The following is a 14,782-nucleotide window of genomic DNA, read 5'->3' on the forward strand; positions in this document are numbered from 1 at the left end:
GTGTAACAGTTCCTCTTGCCATACAACCTTCCCAACCTCAGCACTGTGTTTTCCTTAAAATAACACTGTACCTAGCAATGTACTAATCTGTAGTGTTCAGTCTTAATGCATAAACCTGGGAACAGATCATAGAGAGCTCTTCTGTTGCGCAGCTTTTCACAGCCTCAATGGACCACTATGGTCAATTTCCATAGATGTATCGTGGAGAGCATCACCTTCTGGTATGGAGTGATCGGAAAAAGCTGCAATGGTTTCCAGTCTCAGCCAGCTCCATCATGGGCACATAGCCAGCTTCAAGGACATCTTCAAAAAGCGATGCCTCAAACATTTTTAAGAAATATATATATTTTCAGAGACCGTCCAGGTGGTCTTAATTTCCCTCTTTTGCCTTAACCCAAATAAATTCTGCATTTACAGCATTTAACAGCAATAATTGCTGTTCAGAAATTAAGTTCAAGTACATTCAAATAGTTGTGAAGAGTAGTGTACAAAAGATTTATTATCCCAAAGTTCTGTTAAGGTAAATGCTGGAATAAACTGCAGCAGCAAAGTTTCCCTCGGGTCCTCTCTGCCGGAAGTTGCCTTGGCGTGCTTTGTTGTCAGGGAGACGCTGTGTTTACCCGGCGTGTGGACTGAGCGGGGAGCGAGTGCTGGGCCGCCATGGAGCGGAGTGTGCAACCACGCACCGTGAAACTCGCGCTAGAGCGGCTGCAGGAGCTGGGTAAGGGAGGGGGGAGCTTGTTGCCGGGTCGTGCTCCAAGAAACTGACGAGTGGAGGGCCCATTCTCAGTCCCCCTCCCCCTCCCCCTCCCCCTCCCCCTCCCCCTCCCCCTCCCCCTCCCCCTCCCCCTCCCCCTCCCCCTCCCCCTCCCCCTCCCCCTCCCCCTCCCCCTCCCCCTCCCCCTCCCCCTCCTCCTCCTCCTCCTATCCCCGCTTCACATAGAGAAACCTCACACTTCTCCCACCAGCATGAATCCGCATTACCACAGTCCCACCCTCACTCTCTGCCCCAATCCCCACGCTCCCGGTACTGTCAGACCACAGCCGTCCCGCCAGCATGCTCCCATTACCCTCATACCACTAGCATGCGCTCCATCACTCCTCAGCACTTCACACTTCTCTCTGTTCTTCCACGCCCTTCACTCCACAACTAGTCCTCCTGCCCCACCCACAAACTCCCACTTATCTGCACCCCATTGCTCCAACTCACGCCCCCCCCCCCACCCCAGGCCTGCCTGCTCTATTATTAGCCCACACCTTCAATTATAATCAACCCTCACTAGATTTTACTAGCTGACTAACACAATATGGGATGTTGGCCAATTCAAAAAGAAAACTGCCCGCATGTCTTTGTCATGTGGGAGGAAACCAGAATACATGGGGGGGGGGAATCCCACTCAGCCACAGGGAGAACATGAAAACTCCACACAGGCAGCACTGGCGGTCAGGAATAAACCAAAGTCATTTGAGTTGGGAGGCATCCGTTCTGCTAGCTGTGCTACTCTCTCATCCATATCTGCCCACTTTCGCTTCCAAATGCCCACTCTACCCCTGACCAGTGTCAACTTTTCCCCTTCCCTTTCAACTCATTCCTTATTTCCTCAATTACTCACTCTTTCCCTTCCTTACAGATGGAACTCTGCCCAACCTCTCCTCTCACTCCTCTTGTCGATTCTTCATGTACCTGCCCACTTGTCTGTCTACTTTACAAACTTAAAAAGGTCCCCACCCCCATAACTATTACATTCCAACCTCAACTGGCTCCTGAACAGCCCCTTTGCTGACTTCCCACATCCTGTGATTTTTCTGATCTTCCCCATTTGCCCATTCCGACAGACCATACCAAATAGATTACACTCACCCATAGTATCTTAATACATAACGAGACAAACACAGGGAACTCTGCAGATGCTGGAAACTCAAGCAACAGTACCAGCAACTTTGACATAACAAGACATCAAGCCTGCTATCCCACTTCTTTTTTCCCTACTCCTTTCTTTACTATTGTAACATTCAGTTCACATTTCCTCCTTCTCAATACTTCTTCATTCTTGCATACGCAAACTTCTCATCCCCTTTTGTCAGCTCCTAATTCCCTCCAATTCTTCTTCCAACATCCCTTGTTTCATCTTTCATCCTTGCCTCCTCCAATACCCACTTCACTCTCTCTCCTTTCTTTCCGTACTCCCCCACCCTTCAGCCTGACCTCCACCTTGCTTCTCCATCTCCATCTACCAATGTTATACCCATTTTCCCCTCCCTCTTATCTGCCCTGACTTCCCCCACATCTGTTTCTCAATCATGTTCTTCCTCCATCTTCCCAGTCCATAGTTTGCTCAGCCACCTCTTTCCCTTACCTTCTGATTACCCACATTTACTCCCTAACACATTAGATTTCATTTTTTCTTCTCCCTCTTGTGGCCCTTTTCTCTTATCCTTCTCACTCTCTTTCTTCATGACCACCTGTCTCTCTGCTTCTCATCTTCTAAATCACACTTTCCACATTTATGGACAATGATGTACACCTCACAGAAGATCCCTGTTTTTATGAACCCTCCTTTCAATGATGTGTCTTGAAAAAAATTGTATGTAGTGGATTGATTATTCAACAGGAGTACCTGTATATGGTTGTAAGACTGTCCTTACTTTCATGATGTTTATTATGTATTTTTATTTCATTTGACTTGAGTCAGTTATATTCCCACAACAGAGAATTCGAAAACTAGGGGAAATACATTTAAGAAGAGAAGATTTTTTCAGATATTTAGATTCTTTTGAAACAAAGCTGTTTTTGAAATGTTGGAAAATGATGCTCGGCCAATATGTACACAGTACAGTCTTGCACATTGACTGAATTATCTGTTTCACTAAGGTTAATTTAGGTATTAAGCTTGTCTGTAACACCAGGAAAAATACGATTCAGATGATTCCACAAATCACACCATTATAGTTTTCTTTGTACTCATGGACCCATTAAGATACAGTATATGTTTTTAGCATCATGTCAACAGGAAAATACAGTATAGGGAGAATGAATAGTTTTATTCAATACTCTGAGGTAAAGTTTAAAATGTATGTTTTATGTGAAACTCACCATTTTATTTAAATGAAATATTGATAATGAATCTGAATGTTATGATGTTTTAAAATTGTATATTCTTTCCAGAAAAACAACTGAAAGACAAAGGAATTTGTTTTGAAAATGGTACTGTTCGACATTTTGCAAAAATTGTAGAAGGAGTTCATGAGCTGGTGAGCAATAGATAGATAAGATAGATAGATAATAAGTGGATTTTGTATAGCATGGTGATAATTAATATTTCAATGGGCCCCATACTAAAGTTTGTCTTTTGCAAGTTCTATTTGAGTGATCAATTACGGATTTGCTGGTACAAATGGAAGAATGTGTGGTCTTAAAATATGATAATAGGATTAATAACTTATGCAGCAGAATGTTATGTGACAGTCTGCTTCTTTATAAAGTATTTGGTCATCTGGGAAAAATGTGGAGAATGAATATATTCTGGTTAGCAGCATTTGTTACTGTGATGAGACTTTAGGCAAAATCTCTGAAATGTCTTCCTTCTTTTAAAATGGCTTCCCCTCTTCTAAAGTGAGCAGAGACCTTAACTGCATCTCATCCATTTTCTGCATCCTTGCTTTCACTCTTCTCCTAGTCCTTACCTTCCACCCCAACAGACTCCATAGTTAATGAAGCGATGGTTCACTTACACTTCTTCCAAGCTAATGTAACGCATTTGGTGTTCTCAAGGCGGCCTCCTCTACATTGGAGAAACCAAATGTAGGTTGAATAATCACTTTGTGGAGTACCTGTCTGAAGAAGTGTTGCCTGCCACTTTAATTTTCCATGCTGCTTCCAATCTGACTTATTCTCTACAATCAAATGCAAGCTTGAGGACCAACCCCTCATGTTTAATTTGAATGTTTCCTCTCTCCATTGGTATAGCTTAGTCTGATGGGCATATTCTACAGCCCTGATATCAGTAACAGATAACATACTTCTCAGATTCAGATTTGTTTATTGCCATGTACATCACAGTTCAACAAAAAATCATTGACAAGTAGGATTAAAAAGAATTCCCAAACATTCTATATGTATATCAGGAGTAAGAGAATAACAAGAGAGTTAGTAGGGCCACTCAAGAATAAAGGAATTAAGATTGAAAGTCAAGAAGTAACATTGCAGCCTCTATGTTTCAATATTATAAAATTCTAGTTAGAACACATCTGGAGTATTGCGTTAGTTCTGTTTGCCCTATAGTAGAAATGATGTGGAGACTTTGGAGAGGGTACAGAGAGGTTTACCAGGATGTTGCCTGGATTAGAGGGCGTATGCTATATGTAGAGGTTTGAAAAATTTGTGTTGTTTTTTTCTGGCATAGTAGAGACTGAGGAGAGATCTGATAGAGGTTGAATAAGATTGTTAGAGGCCTAGAAAGAGTAGACAGCCAGTATCTTTTCCCCATGGTTAAAATGTCTCACACTAGAGGGCATGAATTTATGGTGAGAGGAAGTAAGTTGAAAGGAGATGTGTAGAGCAAGTTTTTACACTATATGGTAGGTGCCTGCAAAGCACTGCCTGGGGTGGTTGTGAAGTCAAACATGATAGGGCCATTCAAGAAGATCTTAGACAGGCGCATGAACTAGAAGAACATGAATATTGTGTATGTAGAAGGGATTATTTCAGCAGGCATTTGATTACCAATTTAGTTAGTTCAGCACAACACTGTGAGCCAAAAGGCCTGTTCCTGTGCTATATTCTATAACAGAAATCTGAAAGTGAAACAAAGTTAGCATTTAAGGTCATAAACACAAGAGATTCTGCAGATGCTGTAAATCTTGAACATACACAAAATGCTGAAGGATTTCAAATGAAGGGTCTCAGCTCAATACATCAACTGCTTATCCCCCCCCCCCCACCAACCCATAGATGCTGCCTGACTTGGTGAGTTCCTCCAGTATTTTGTGTGTGCAACATTTCAGGTGCGTGGCCTTTCTGTTCTGATGAAGAGTCACTAGTGCTTTCTCAGGGATATTTGGGAATGGCCAATAAATGATGGCCTTGTCAGCATCAGGTGCATCCCAGATAAGTAATGTACAGAAATTGGTCAACGTTCCTGACATGGTGATGTTCAAAGCTAATTATTAAAATTGTAAAATTATTGCTGCAACTCCAACTAATCTAGCAAAGAGAATGGTGACTCTACACATATTACCAGAAGGGTGTTACTTAGTAATGTAGTAAGCCCTGGTTCACTTGTTAGATCTTCAGCATGACTGCAAGGGACTATAAGGACTATATAGCTGATAGGTTCTTTATATATTAGGGTATGGGTCCTATGTTAACTAAAGTTCATTTTGGAGTTACATGTTTCATTTCAGGACCTGTGAATGGGTCTGACTTCCACTCCTGAAATGCCATGTACAGTATGTATTCTAAAGTGTAAAAGTCCATGCCATTAGTTGACAGATATGTGTAATGTGTAGTGTCTATAGCCTATGTTACACCACTTTCAGTTTGGGCCAAAGCATCAACTATTCATTTCCCTCTGTAGATGCTGCCTGATCTTCTGAGTTCGTCCAGCATTTTGTGTGTGTTGCTGTGTTACACCAGGTCACATTCATCCATTCTGTGCTTGGTGACCTACACTGTGTCCAAATTAAGCAATGCCTTGAGTTTACAAAATTATTTTAAAATATTGCCGTTTAGTTAGTTTTAATTTTCTCCACCTGCTGAGTAAACTTCTGAAATGTCTACACTCCTCCAATGTTGACCTCTTGCTCATCCCTGAGTATATTAGCTCTACTGTTGGTGGTTGTACCTTCAGCTGCCCTTACTCTGAGCTCTTGAATTTACTCCCTACATTTTTCTATTCTTCTACTCCTCTGTCCTTCTTTAAATTACTTGTTAAAGCTACCTTCTTTGGAGACTGCCTTAATTTCTTCCACTATATTTTAATGTTAACCTTTGTTTTGATAATGTACCTGTGGAGGACCTTGGGAAATATGTTTTATAAATAAAAGTTGTTGTACTGTCCAGGAAAAAGCCAGGAAGACCATCCATGAAATACTTGAAGTGGAAACTATTGAAGCCAGTAAACTACGGTACACACTTTCTATACTTCCCAATAAACTAAAACAACAAATAGCAGGTAAGAAAATGCAATGCAACTTCCTTTCTTGCATGACTAATTTGAGCAGCAAAATCTTTAGATGCCTGGAAAAAAAACAGGTAAAATGAATAGAAATTATTGAACTCTACCCAAATATATATTTTAATGCATGTTATATCTAGTCTGCTAGAGGTAGAGGAGAGCTCATTGTGATTGGCAAAAACATCACTAAATTGTAAGAGATACATACTTTGCTGAGAGTTTGCTTCTTTGACAAAGGGAAGGAGGATACAAAAGGCTGGATGTTGCAGCCCCTCCACTTGTGTTGGTAGATGAGATGGTAGTTTAGGATATTCTGGAGAGAATCATCCCTTCCGAATTCTGAAGGAACTGGTGTTGTGAGGATAATATGTTTGGTCCTGATAATGTAGATGCTGGAAGAGGAATCTATCAGATGCATAACTGAAGAAAGGAAAATAGAGACCAAGCAGACAGGATTCTGAGAAGAAGGGGAAGAGGTGAGAGTTAACTGCAGAGGAAATAAACAGCTTTGGCTTGTCTTCCATGGTGGAGAACAATCATCAATCAAGGAGACTCAAGACTCATCAGAAGTACTTGTTGGATGGTAGTGTTGTCAGGAGACTTGCAGAAAAGCCAAATAAGTTGGAAGAATAGAGTAAAGTTCCAGTAGGAAATGGTTTGGGAAGGTGTAATTGAGGCAGTTATAAGAGTAAGTTTATACTCTTATATTAATGATTAGTTCACTAAAATGAAGACAGAGCTCTTGAGAAAAGAGTAAAGTTGGAGAATTAAAATCAGGAAACACTCTGAGCCCCACAGACCCCTGCTACTTCGAAGTGCAAAGTAAATTTCTTATCAAAGTACATATACTGTATGCCATCATATACAACCCTGAGACCTCTTTTCTTGTAGGCAAGCACAGTAAATACAAAAAATACAATAGAATCAATGAAAAACCTTAAGTCCATAAGATATAGGGGCAGAATTAGGCCCTTCGGCCTATCAAGTCTGCTCCATTATTTCATCATCCCTGATCTTTTTCCCTCTCAACACCATTCCTATTCCTTTTCCCCATAACCTTTCACACCCTGACGAATCAAGAACTTATCAACCTCCACCTAAAATAAATCCAATGGCCTGGCTTCCACAGCTGCCTGTGTCAACAAATTCCACAGATTCATCACCCTCTGGCTGAAGAAATTCCTTCTCATCTCTATTGTAAATGGACCTCCCTCTACTCTGAAGTTGTGCCTTCTGGCGCAAGAATTCCCCTCTATAGAAAACATCCTCTCCACATCCACTCTATCTAGGCCTTTCAACATTCGATAGTTTTCAATAAGATCAGGCCCCCCCCACCACATTCTTCCAAATTCCACCGAATAATAACAATACAGTGGCACAGATAATAAACGGAGAAATATCTGAGGCATGTAAGAATAGAAAGGCAGTTAACATGGGGGACTTTAACTTTCACATAGATTGGGTGAATCAAGTTAGTTGAGACAGTCTTGAGGAGGACTTCATAGAATACATCCATGATGGCTTTCTTGAAAAGCATGTTACCGAACCTGCTAGCTTCGATCTGGACCTGTGCAATGAGACAGGTTAAATTAGTGATCTTGTAGTTAGGAATCCTCTTGGAAAGAGTGATCACAGTATGATTGAGTTTCTTGTACAAATGGAAGGTGCAATAATTCGATCTAAAACCAGTGTATTATGCCTAAACAATGGAGTCTACAATGGGATAAAGGAGGATTTGGCTAGTGTAGACTGGGAACACAGGTTATATGGTGGGATGGTTGAGGAACAGTGGGAGACTTCCAAAGAGATTTTTCACGGTGCTCAACAAAAGTATATTCCAGTTAAAAGCAAGGACAGTAAGGGTGGGGAGAGCTAGCCATGGATAACTAATGAAATAAAAGAAGGCATCAAACTAAAAACCCGTGTATACAAAGTCGCCAAGAGTACTGGGAAGCTGGAAGACTGGGAAAACTTTAAAAAGCAACGAAGTACCACTAGGTGAGCAATATTGAAAGGGAAGCTAGATTCTGAAAATAAACTAGCATAAAATATATAAATGGATAGTAAAAGTTTTTATAGTTCTATAAATCAGAAAAGGGTGGCTAAAGTGAATGTAAGTCCCTTTGAGGATGAGAAAGGGGAATTGATATTGGATAATGAGGAAAAGGCAGAGGCTTTGAATGACTCTTTTGTGTCTGTTTTCATGGTGGAGGACACGTCTAACATGCCAAAGAGAGATGTTATGGATGCGATGGGAGGTGAGGACCTCAATACAATAGCTATCACTAAAGAGGTAGTGCTGAGCAAACTTGTGGGCCTGAAGATAGACAAGTCCCCTGGTCCTCTTGAAATGCATGCCAGGGTACTGGCAGAAGTTATAGTGGAGGCTTTGGTGATAATTTACTAAAATTCTCTGGACTCTGGGCTGGTCCCAATGGATTAAAAGACAGCTAATGTCACACTACTGTTCATAAAAGAATGCAGGCAAAAGACAGGTAACTATAGACCAGTTAGTTTAACATCCGTAGTTTGGAAAATGCTTGAAGTTATCATTAAAGAAGAAATAGCAAGGCATCTGGAAAGAAATGGATCCATCAGACAGAGATGAGGACCAACTGCTTTTCCCAGAGAGTGGTGAATCTGTGGAATCCTCTGCCCAATGAAGCAGTGGAGGCTACCTCAGTAAATATAATTAAAACAAGGTTGGATAGATTTTTGCTTAGTAGGGGAATTAAAGGTTATGGGGAAAAGGCAGGTAGGCCAGATTAGCCAACCCAGATGGCCTACTCCTACTCCTATTTCTTATGTTCTTATGTTCTTGTGTTTGTGTTAACAACCAACATGACCTAAGGATGTACTGAGGGCTGCCTGCAAGTGTCACCACACATTCTGGCACCAACATAATATGCCCACGATGTTCAGCAGAACAATCCAAGCAACAACAACAACACAACAGTAACAAAACAAAACAACAGTTTAAAAAAAAAAGTCCCTTTTCCTCTCTCCCACCCACTCACAAGCACAGACAAGCCTCTACCTCTAGAACAGGCCACCCCTGGGCCTCCAGCCTCCAGTGTAGATTCATAGATTATCAGGTCTCTGACTTCCCTAGTGGACATAGACGCAGAGACTCAGACATAGAGCCTAGACCTCTGGACTTGCTGGCTCAGACTCAGACTTGTAACTTTGACTTTATAGCTTCAATAGTTGGAATCGATCCTAGAACTTACCATTAACAAGACCACGAACTCTGGGCTTTGTGTTCCCGATTCACCGACCTGGGAGGGGATGGGGTCACTGGTCCTAGTGCCTCCTGACCACACAGATCTCTGAATCGGGACCTGCCAATTTTGAGTGGCTTGCTGACCTGGGGAAATCACGACCCCTTGTGCTTGCTGGGGTCTTCGATCACAGCATTTGCACCCTAGCATCCATTCATGCTGATCACTAGCCAACTACAGAGCAAATGCCGAGGCTCCGGCCTGACCTCTAACCCACCCCCATCTCTGTCTGTGAAGCCTGAAGTGAACCCTAACTCTCTGCTCTATTCCTAAAACCACTTCAGTGAACCCCAAAAATCAACTATATCTATGTGGTGCAACCAATTGGTTTGCTCTCCACTGTGCTTCTAAAGATATTTTTCGAAGATTTTTGATGATGTGTCAAATCTATGCAAAGTTCTAAGAAAGTAGAGACATGGCTATGCCTTCTTTGTGATGACATTTACGTGCTGGTCCCAGGACAGATCCTCTGATATGTTAAGTCCAAGGAATTTAATGCACTGACCCTCTCCATCTCCTTTCCCCTAATGAGGACAGGCTCATGGACCTCTGGCTTCTTCCTCCTGATGTCAATAATCAGCACTCTTCTATTCCAATTTTTGCTCCATGTGCCCACATTTTCTATTTAGTGTTCAATATGCTGATTGGCAGAGCATTCAGAGCTACCTGGCAGGGTGGGTGTGGGGGAGGGATTGTAACAATTCATAGTTCTTTAAGCAAAGGTGTATACCCTTCACCTCCACTCTGATTTGCCTATCACCTGCCTTTCCTAGGTCTAATTTATGGTTGTCAATCCAGAACCAGGTTTGATATCATTGGCATATGTCATGAAATTTGTTGTTTTGCAGCAGCAGTACACTGCAAAGCATAATGAAAAAACTAAATTACAACAAGAGGAGAGTGTGTTGATATATACTGTATGTACAAACGTGTAAATAAATTAAATAAATAGTGCTAAAAGAGAGGGAAAAATACTCAGGTAGTTGTCATGGATTCATTGTCCATTCAGAAATCTGATGGCAGAGGGGGAAAAGCTATTCCAGAATTGCATTGGGTGTATGCCTTTAGGCTCCTGTTCATCCTCCTTCATGGTAGCATTGAGAAGAGGGCATGTCCTGTGTGGTGGGGGTCCATAATATTGGATACTGCCTTTTGAAGGAGTCCTCAATGCGAGGGAGGCTGATGCCCAAGATGGAGCTGGCTAAGTTTACAAATTTCTGCAGCTTTTTCTAATCTTGTGCAGTGGCTCCTCCATACCAGACGGTGATACAACCAGTTGGAATGCTCTCCATGGTACACCTGTAGGAATTTGCAAGTGTCTTTGGTGACGTACTAATTTTCCTCAAACTTTGAATGAAATATAGTCGTTTTTGTAATAGCATCAGTATGTTGGTCCCGGGATAGATCTTCTGAGGTTTTGACATCCAGGAACTTGAAGCTGCTCACCCTTCTCACTTCTGATTCCTCGATGAGGACTAATCGGCTTCCCCTTCATGAAGTCCACAATCAGTTCCTTGTTCTTACTGACGTTAAGTGCAAAGTTGTTGGTGCAACGGCACTCAACCAGCTGATATATCTCGCTCCTGTACACTTCTTCATCGCCATCTGAAATTTTACTAACAATAGTTGAGTCGCCAGCAAATTAATAGAAGGCGTTTGAACTGTGCCTAGTCATACATCATGGGTGTAATGAGATTAGAACAGTGGGCTAAGCAGACATCCTTGAGCTACGCCAGTGTTAATTGTAAGCGAGGAGGAGATATTATTTCCGATCCGCACAGACTATGATCTCCTGATGAGGAAGTCAAGGATCCAGTTGAAGATGGAGATACTGAGGCCCATGTTTTGGAGTTTGATTAGAACTGAGGGTATGATTGTGTTGAACATTGATCTGTAGTCAATAAACAACAGGTTGACATAGGTATTACTTTTGTCCAGGTGATCCAAGGCCAAGTAGAGAGCCAGGTGGATTCCATCCATTGTATATTGATTGTGGCGATAGGCAATTTGCAATGGGTCCAGGTCCATGCTTATCATGGTAGATGTGAGGCCACTGGGTAATATTCAATGAGGCAGCTCACTCTGCTGTTCTTGGGCACCGGTACGATTGTTAACCTTTTAAAGCAGGGATCTTCTGCATACAACAGTGAAAGTTTGAAGATGTTCTTGAACACTCCCACCAGTTGGTTGGTACAGCTTTTCAGAGCCCTACCAGGTAAACCGTCAGGGCCTGGTACCTTGCGAGGGTTCACTTGTTGGAAAGATGTTTTGCCATCTACATCCGAGACAGAAATCACAGGGTCACCAGATCCCGCAGGGATTCACACAGTTTTATTTTCCATTTCAAAGCATGCATAAAAGTTGTTGGGCTCATTTGGGAATGAAACATCACAGCCATTCATGCTGTTAGGTTTCACTTTGAAGGAAGTAATGGCCTGCAAACCCTGCCAAAGATGGCATGCATCCGATTCTGTCTCTAACCTCAATTGGAATTCTTTTCTTTGCCCTTAATAGAGCCTTCTGTAGGTCGTACCTGGACTTCTTGTATAGTTCCAAAACATGGTCTTGAATGCCAGAGGTCTAGTTCTCTGTAGACTATGAATCTTCTGGTTCATCTGTGGCTTTTGGCTTGGATATATCCAGTATGTTCTCAAAGGCCCACACTCATCCACACAGATCTTGTTGAAGTCGGTGACAACAATTAACCTACAATCTAGCACATTTTTGTGATGGGAGACAGTATCAGAGCCTTAGGATGTATTTTCCAATAATCTATACTCAATATTTGGCAACGTTCCCAAATTTATATTTAGTATTCTGTTCTTTTTGCTTTTTTATTTTAAGCTGCTGTTGCTGCTGCTCGAGAGTCGAAAGTAACACACTTGAATGAAATGAAGGCCAAAATCGAGATGATGACTCAACAAATTAAAGAACTTGAAAAGGAATACTGTAGGCTGGAGCAAGAAAATGCTTCTCTGTGGTAAGCATATTTCATCAGCACACCCTTCAGTGTTATATGTCATACACTATCGCACAACGTTTCCTGCAGCACCAGATCTTCCAGGGAAATTTTGAACTTTTTCTTCAATAATTGCATACAAACTCTCTTCCTATAATTATTGCATTTGTCTCAAATTCTTGAGTTAGAATGAAAGGGTGAGAGATTAATTTATTTTCCATCTATAAGTAAGTGGAAATGGAGTATGGACTATAGGATTAATGGATTTGTGGCTAAATTTACTGTTGATACAAAGATAGGCAGAGGAGCGAGTAGTGTTCAGGAAGCAGAGAGACTTAGATAGCTTTGCGGATTGGGCAAAGAAGTGGCAAATGAAATACAATGTTGGATAGTGTAGGGTCATGCACTTTGGTGAAAGAAATAAATGGGTAGACTATTATTTAGATGGAGAGAGAATTCAAAATGCAGAGATGTAAAGTGACTTGGGAATCCTTGTACAGGATACCATAAAGGTTAACTTCCAGGTTGAGTTGGTGGTGAAGAATGTGAATGCAATGTTAGCATTCATTTCTAGAGGTATAGAATACAAGGGCAGGGATGTGATGTTGAGGCTCTATAAGGCACTCGTGAGATGACACTTGGAGTATTGTGTGCAGTTTTGGGCCCCGTATTTTAGAACAGATATACTGATATTGGAGAGGGTTCAGAGAAGATTCACAATAATGATTCTAGGAATGGAAGGGTTACGTATGAGGAATGTCTGGCAGCTCTTGGGCTGTATTCCTTGGAGTTCAGAAGAATGAGGAGGGATCTCATAGAAACATTCCAAATGTTAAAAGGCTTGAACAGATTAGATATGGCAAAGTTATTTCCCATTGTAGGGGATTCTAGGACAAGAGTGCACGACTTTAGGATTGAAGGACGTCCTTTTAGAACTGAGATGCGGAGAAATTACTTTAGCCAGAGGGTGGTAAATCTGTGGAATTTGTTGCAACGGGCGGCTATGGAGGCCAAGTCATTGCGTGCATTTAAGGCAGAGATAGATAGGTTCTTGATTAGCCAGGGCATCAAGGGTATGGGGAGAAGGCAGGGGAGTGGGAATGACTGGAAAAATTGGATCAGCCATAATTGAGGGGCGGAGCAGACTCGATGAGCCGAATGGCCTACTTCTGCTCCTTCTATATCTTAAGGTCTTATAAATAAATGTAATGCAGTTAATGTAATGGTGTTATAAAATTTATGTGTTATTATAAAAATAATTATCTCACTTTACAATAGCATCATCTGGTATTTCCTTGTAAGCTGGCAGTTCCTTGAATGATGGAAATATATTTTTAAATTTAATGAGTATTTTCAAAATGCATTTTACCAAAGTCAGCAGCAATTTATATTGAGCCTTTTAAGATGGTTAAAATCATCAAAAAGATTTGTAAAGCTATATAAGTTGGGAGTAAAATAGGTATATTTTACAGAATGTTTAAAATGAAAAGGGGTGACAAGAAAAGTGAATTGTTTGAGAAAGGGAATTGCAGAGCACAGACCTTAATCAGCTGAAATTCCAGCTATCAATGGTGGAACATTTAGTGTCGGGAATGCGCAAATTACCAAAATTGAATGAGTACGGAGATTATGGTTGAAGGTAATTAGATTTAGAAAGGACAAGGAGTAACATTGAGGAGACTTTAAAATTGAGCATTGCTAGAGTGCAAGTCATAAGTGAGGAGTGTTGATGAACAAGACTTGGTATGCTTGAGGATGCGATGGAGGGCTTTGCATAAGTCAAATTTATTGAAGATGGGAAGCGAACCAGGAAATGTACCCAGAATAGTCAAATCCATAGAGTTAACTTGGTGATTAATTTCTAAGTCACTGAAAAATGTTTATATATAAATAAGTTGAATTTCCAATCATAATTTGTGTGCTTTTTATCTTTCCTTTTCTCAGCCCTATACAACAAGAGGCAGGAGCACGATACAATGACATCATATTCCTAATGAATAATGTGATGGGAGATCGAGCCAATAAGCAAATCACATTGAATGAAATGTATGCTAACATACAAGATCTAAAACAGAAAATTGTGGATGTAACCAGAGATATTGCAGATTTAAAAAAGAAAATGGATGAGAAAAGAAATGAATTTAAAACCACGAAGGAATCTTTAATGGCAAAAGTAAATTCTTCATTTTTAAAGAAGATAGATGGAATTCTATTTTATATTTCAATATTAATTTACATACCAAAATATTAATCATAGATTTTTTCTCATTATTCAAATAATGGTTCTCCTGACCATTTATTAAGGGTAAGCAACATGAAATTATCATTCAGTGATTGGAATCTAGTGACACCCTTAGTCTATCCTA

General features: G+C 41.0%; 1 protein-coding gene across 3 annotated transcripts in view; it reads left to right on the forward strand.

Annotated features, from left to right (window-relative positions):
• Positions 1-627: 627 nt before the first annotated feature.
• The window catches only part of ccdc175 (coiled-coil domain containing 175), a 60,022-nt gene continuing 45,867 nt past the window's right edge, over positions 628-14,782 (forward strand). For 2 of the 3 annotated variants that reach the window (XM_072267862.1, XM_072267870.1), the window contains exons 1-5: positions 628-721; positions 3,167-3,252; positions 6,062-6,173; positions 12,302-12,437; positions 14,361-14,589. In XM_072267862.1, the coding sequence (XP_072123963.1) occupies positions 661-721; positions 3,167-3,252; positions 6,062-6,173; positions 12,302-12,437; positions 14,361-14,589 (624 nt within the window). In that variant the 5' untranslated portion in view covers positions 628-660. Of the gene's footprint in view, positions 722-3,166; positions 3,253-6,061; positions 6,174-12,301; positions 12,438-14,360; positions 14,590-14,782 lie in introns of those variants that run through there. The other variant, XM_072267880.1, reaches the window with a different exon arrangement.

The sequence above is a fragment of the Mobula birostris genome, chromosome 1 (genome assembly GCF_030028105.1).
Source record: "Mobula birostris isolate sMobBir1 chromosome 1, sMobBir1.hap1, whole genome shotgun sequence".
NCBI lineage: Eukaryota > Metazoa > Chordata > Chondrichthyes > Myliobatiformes > Myliobatidae > Mobula > Mobula birostris.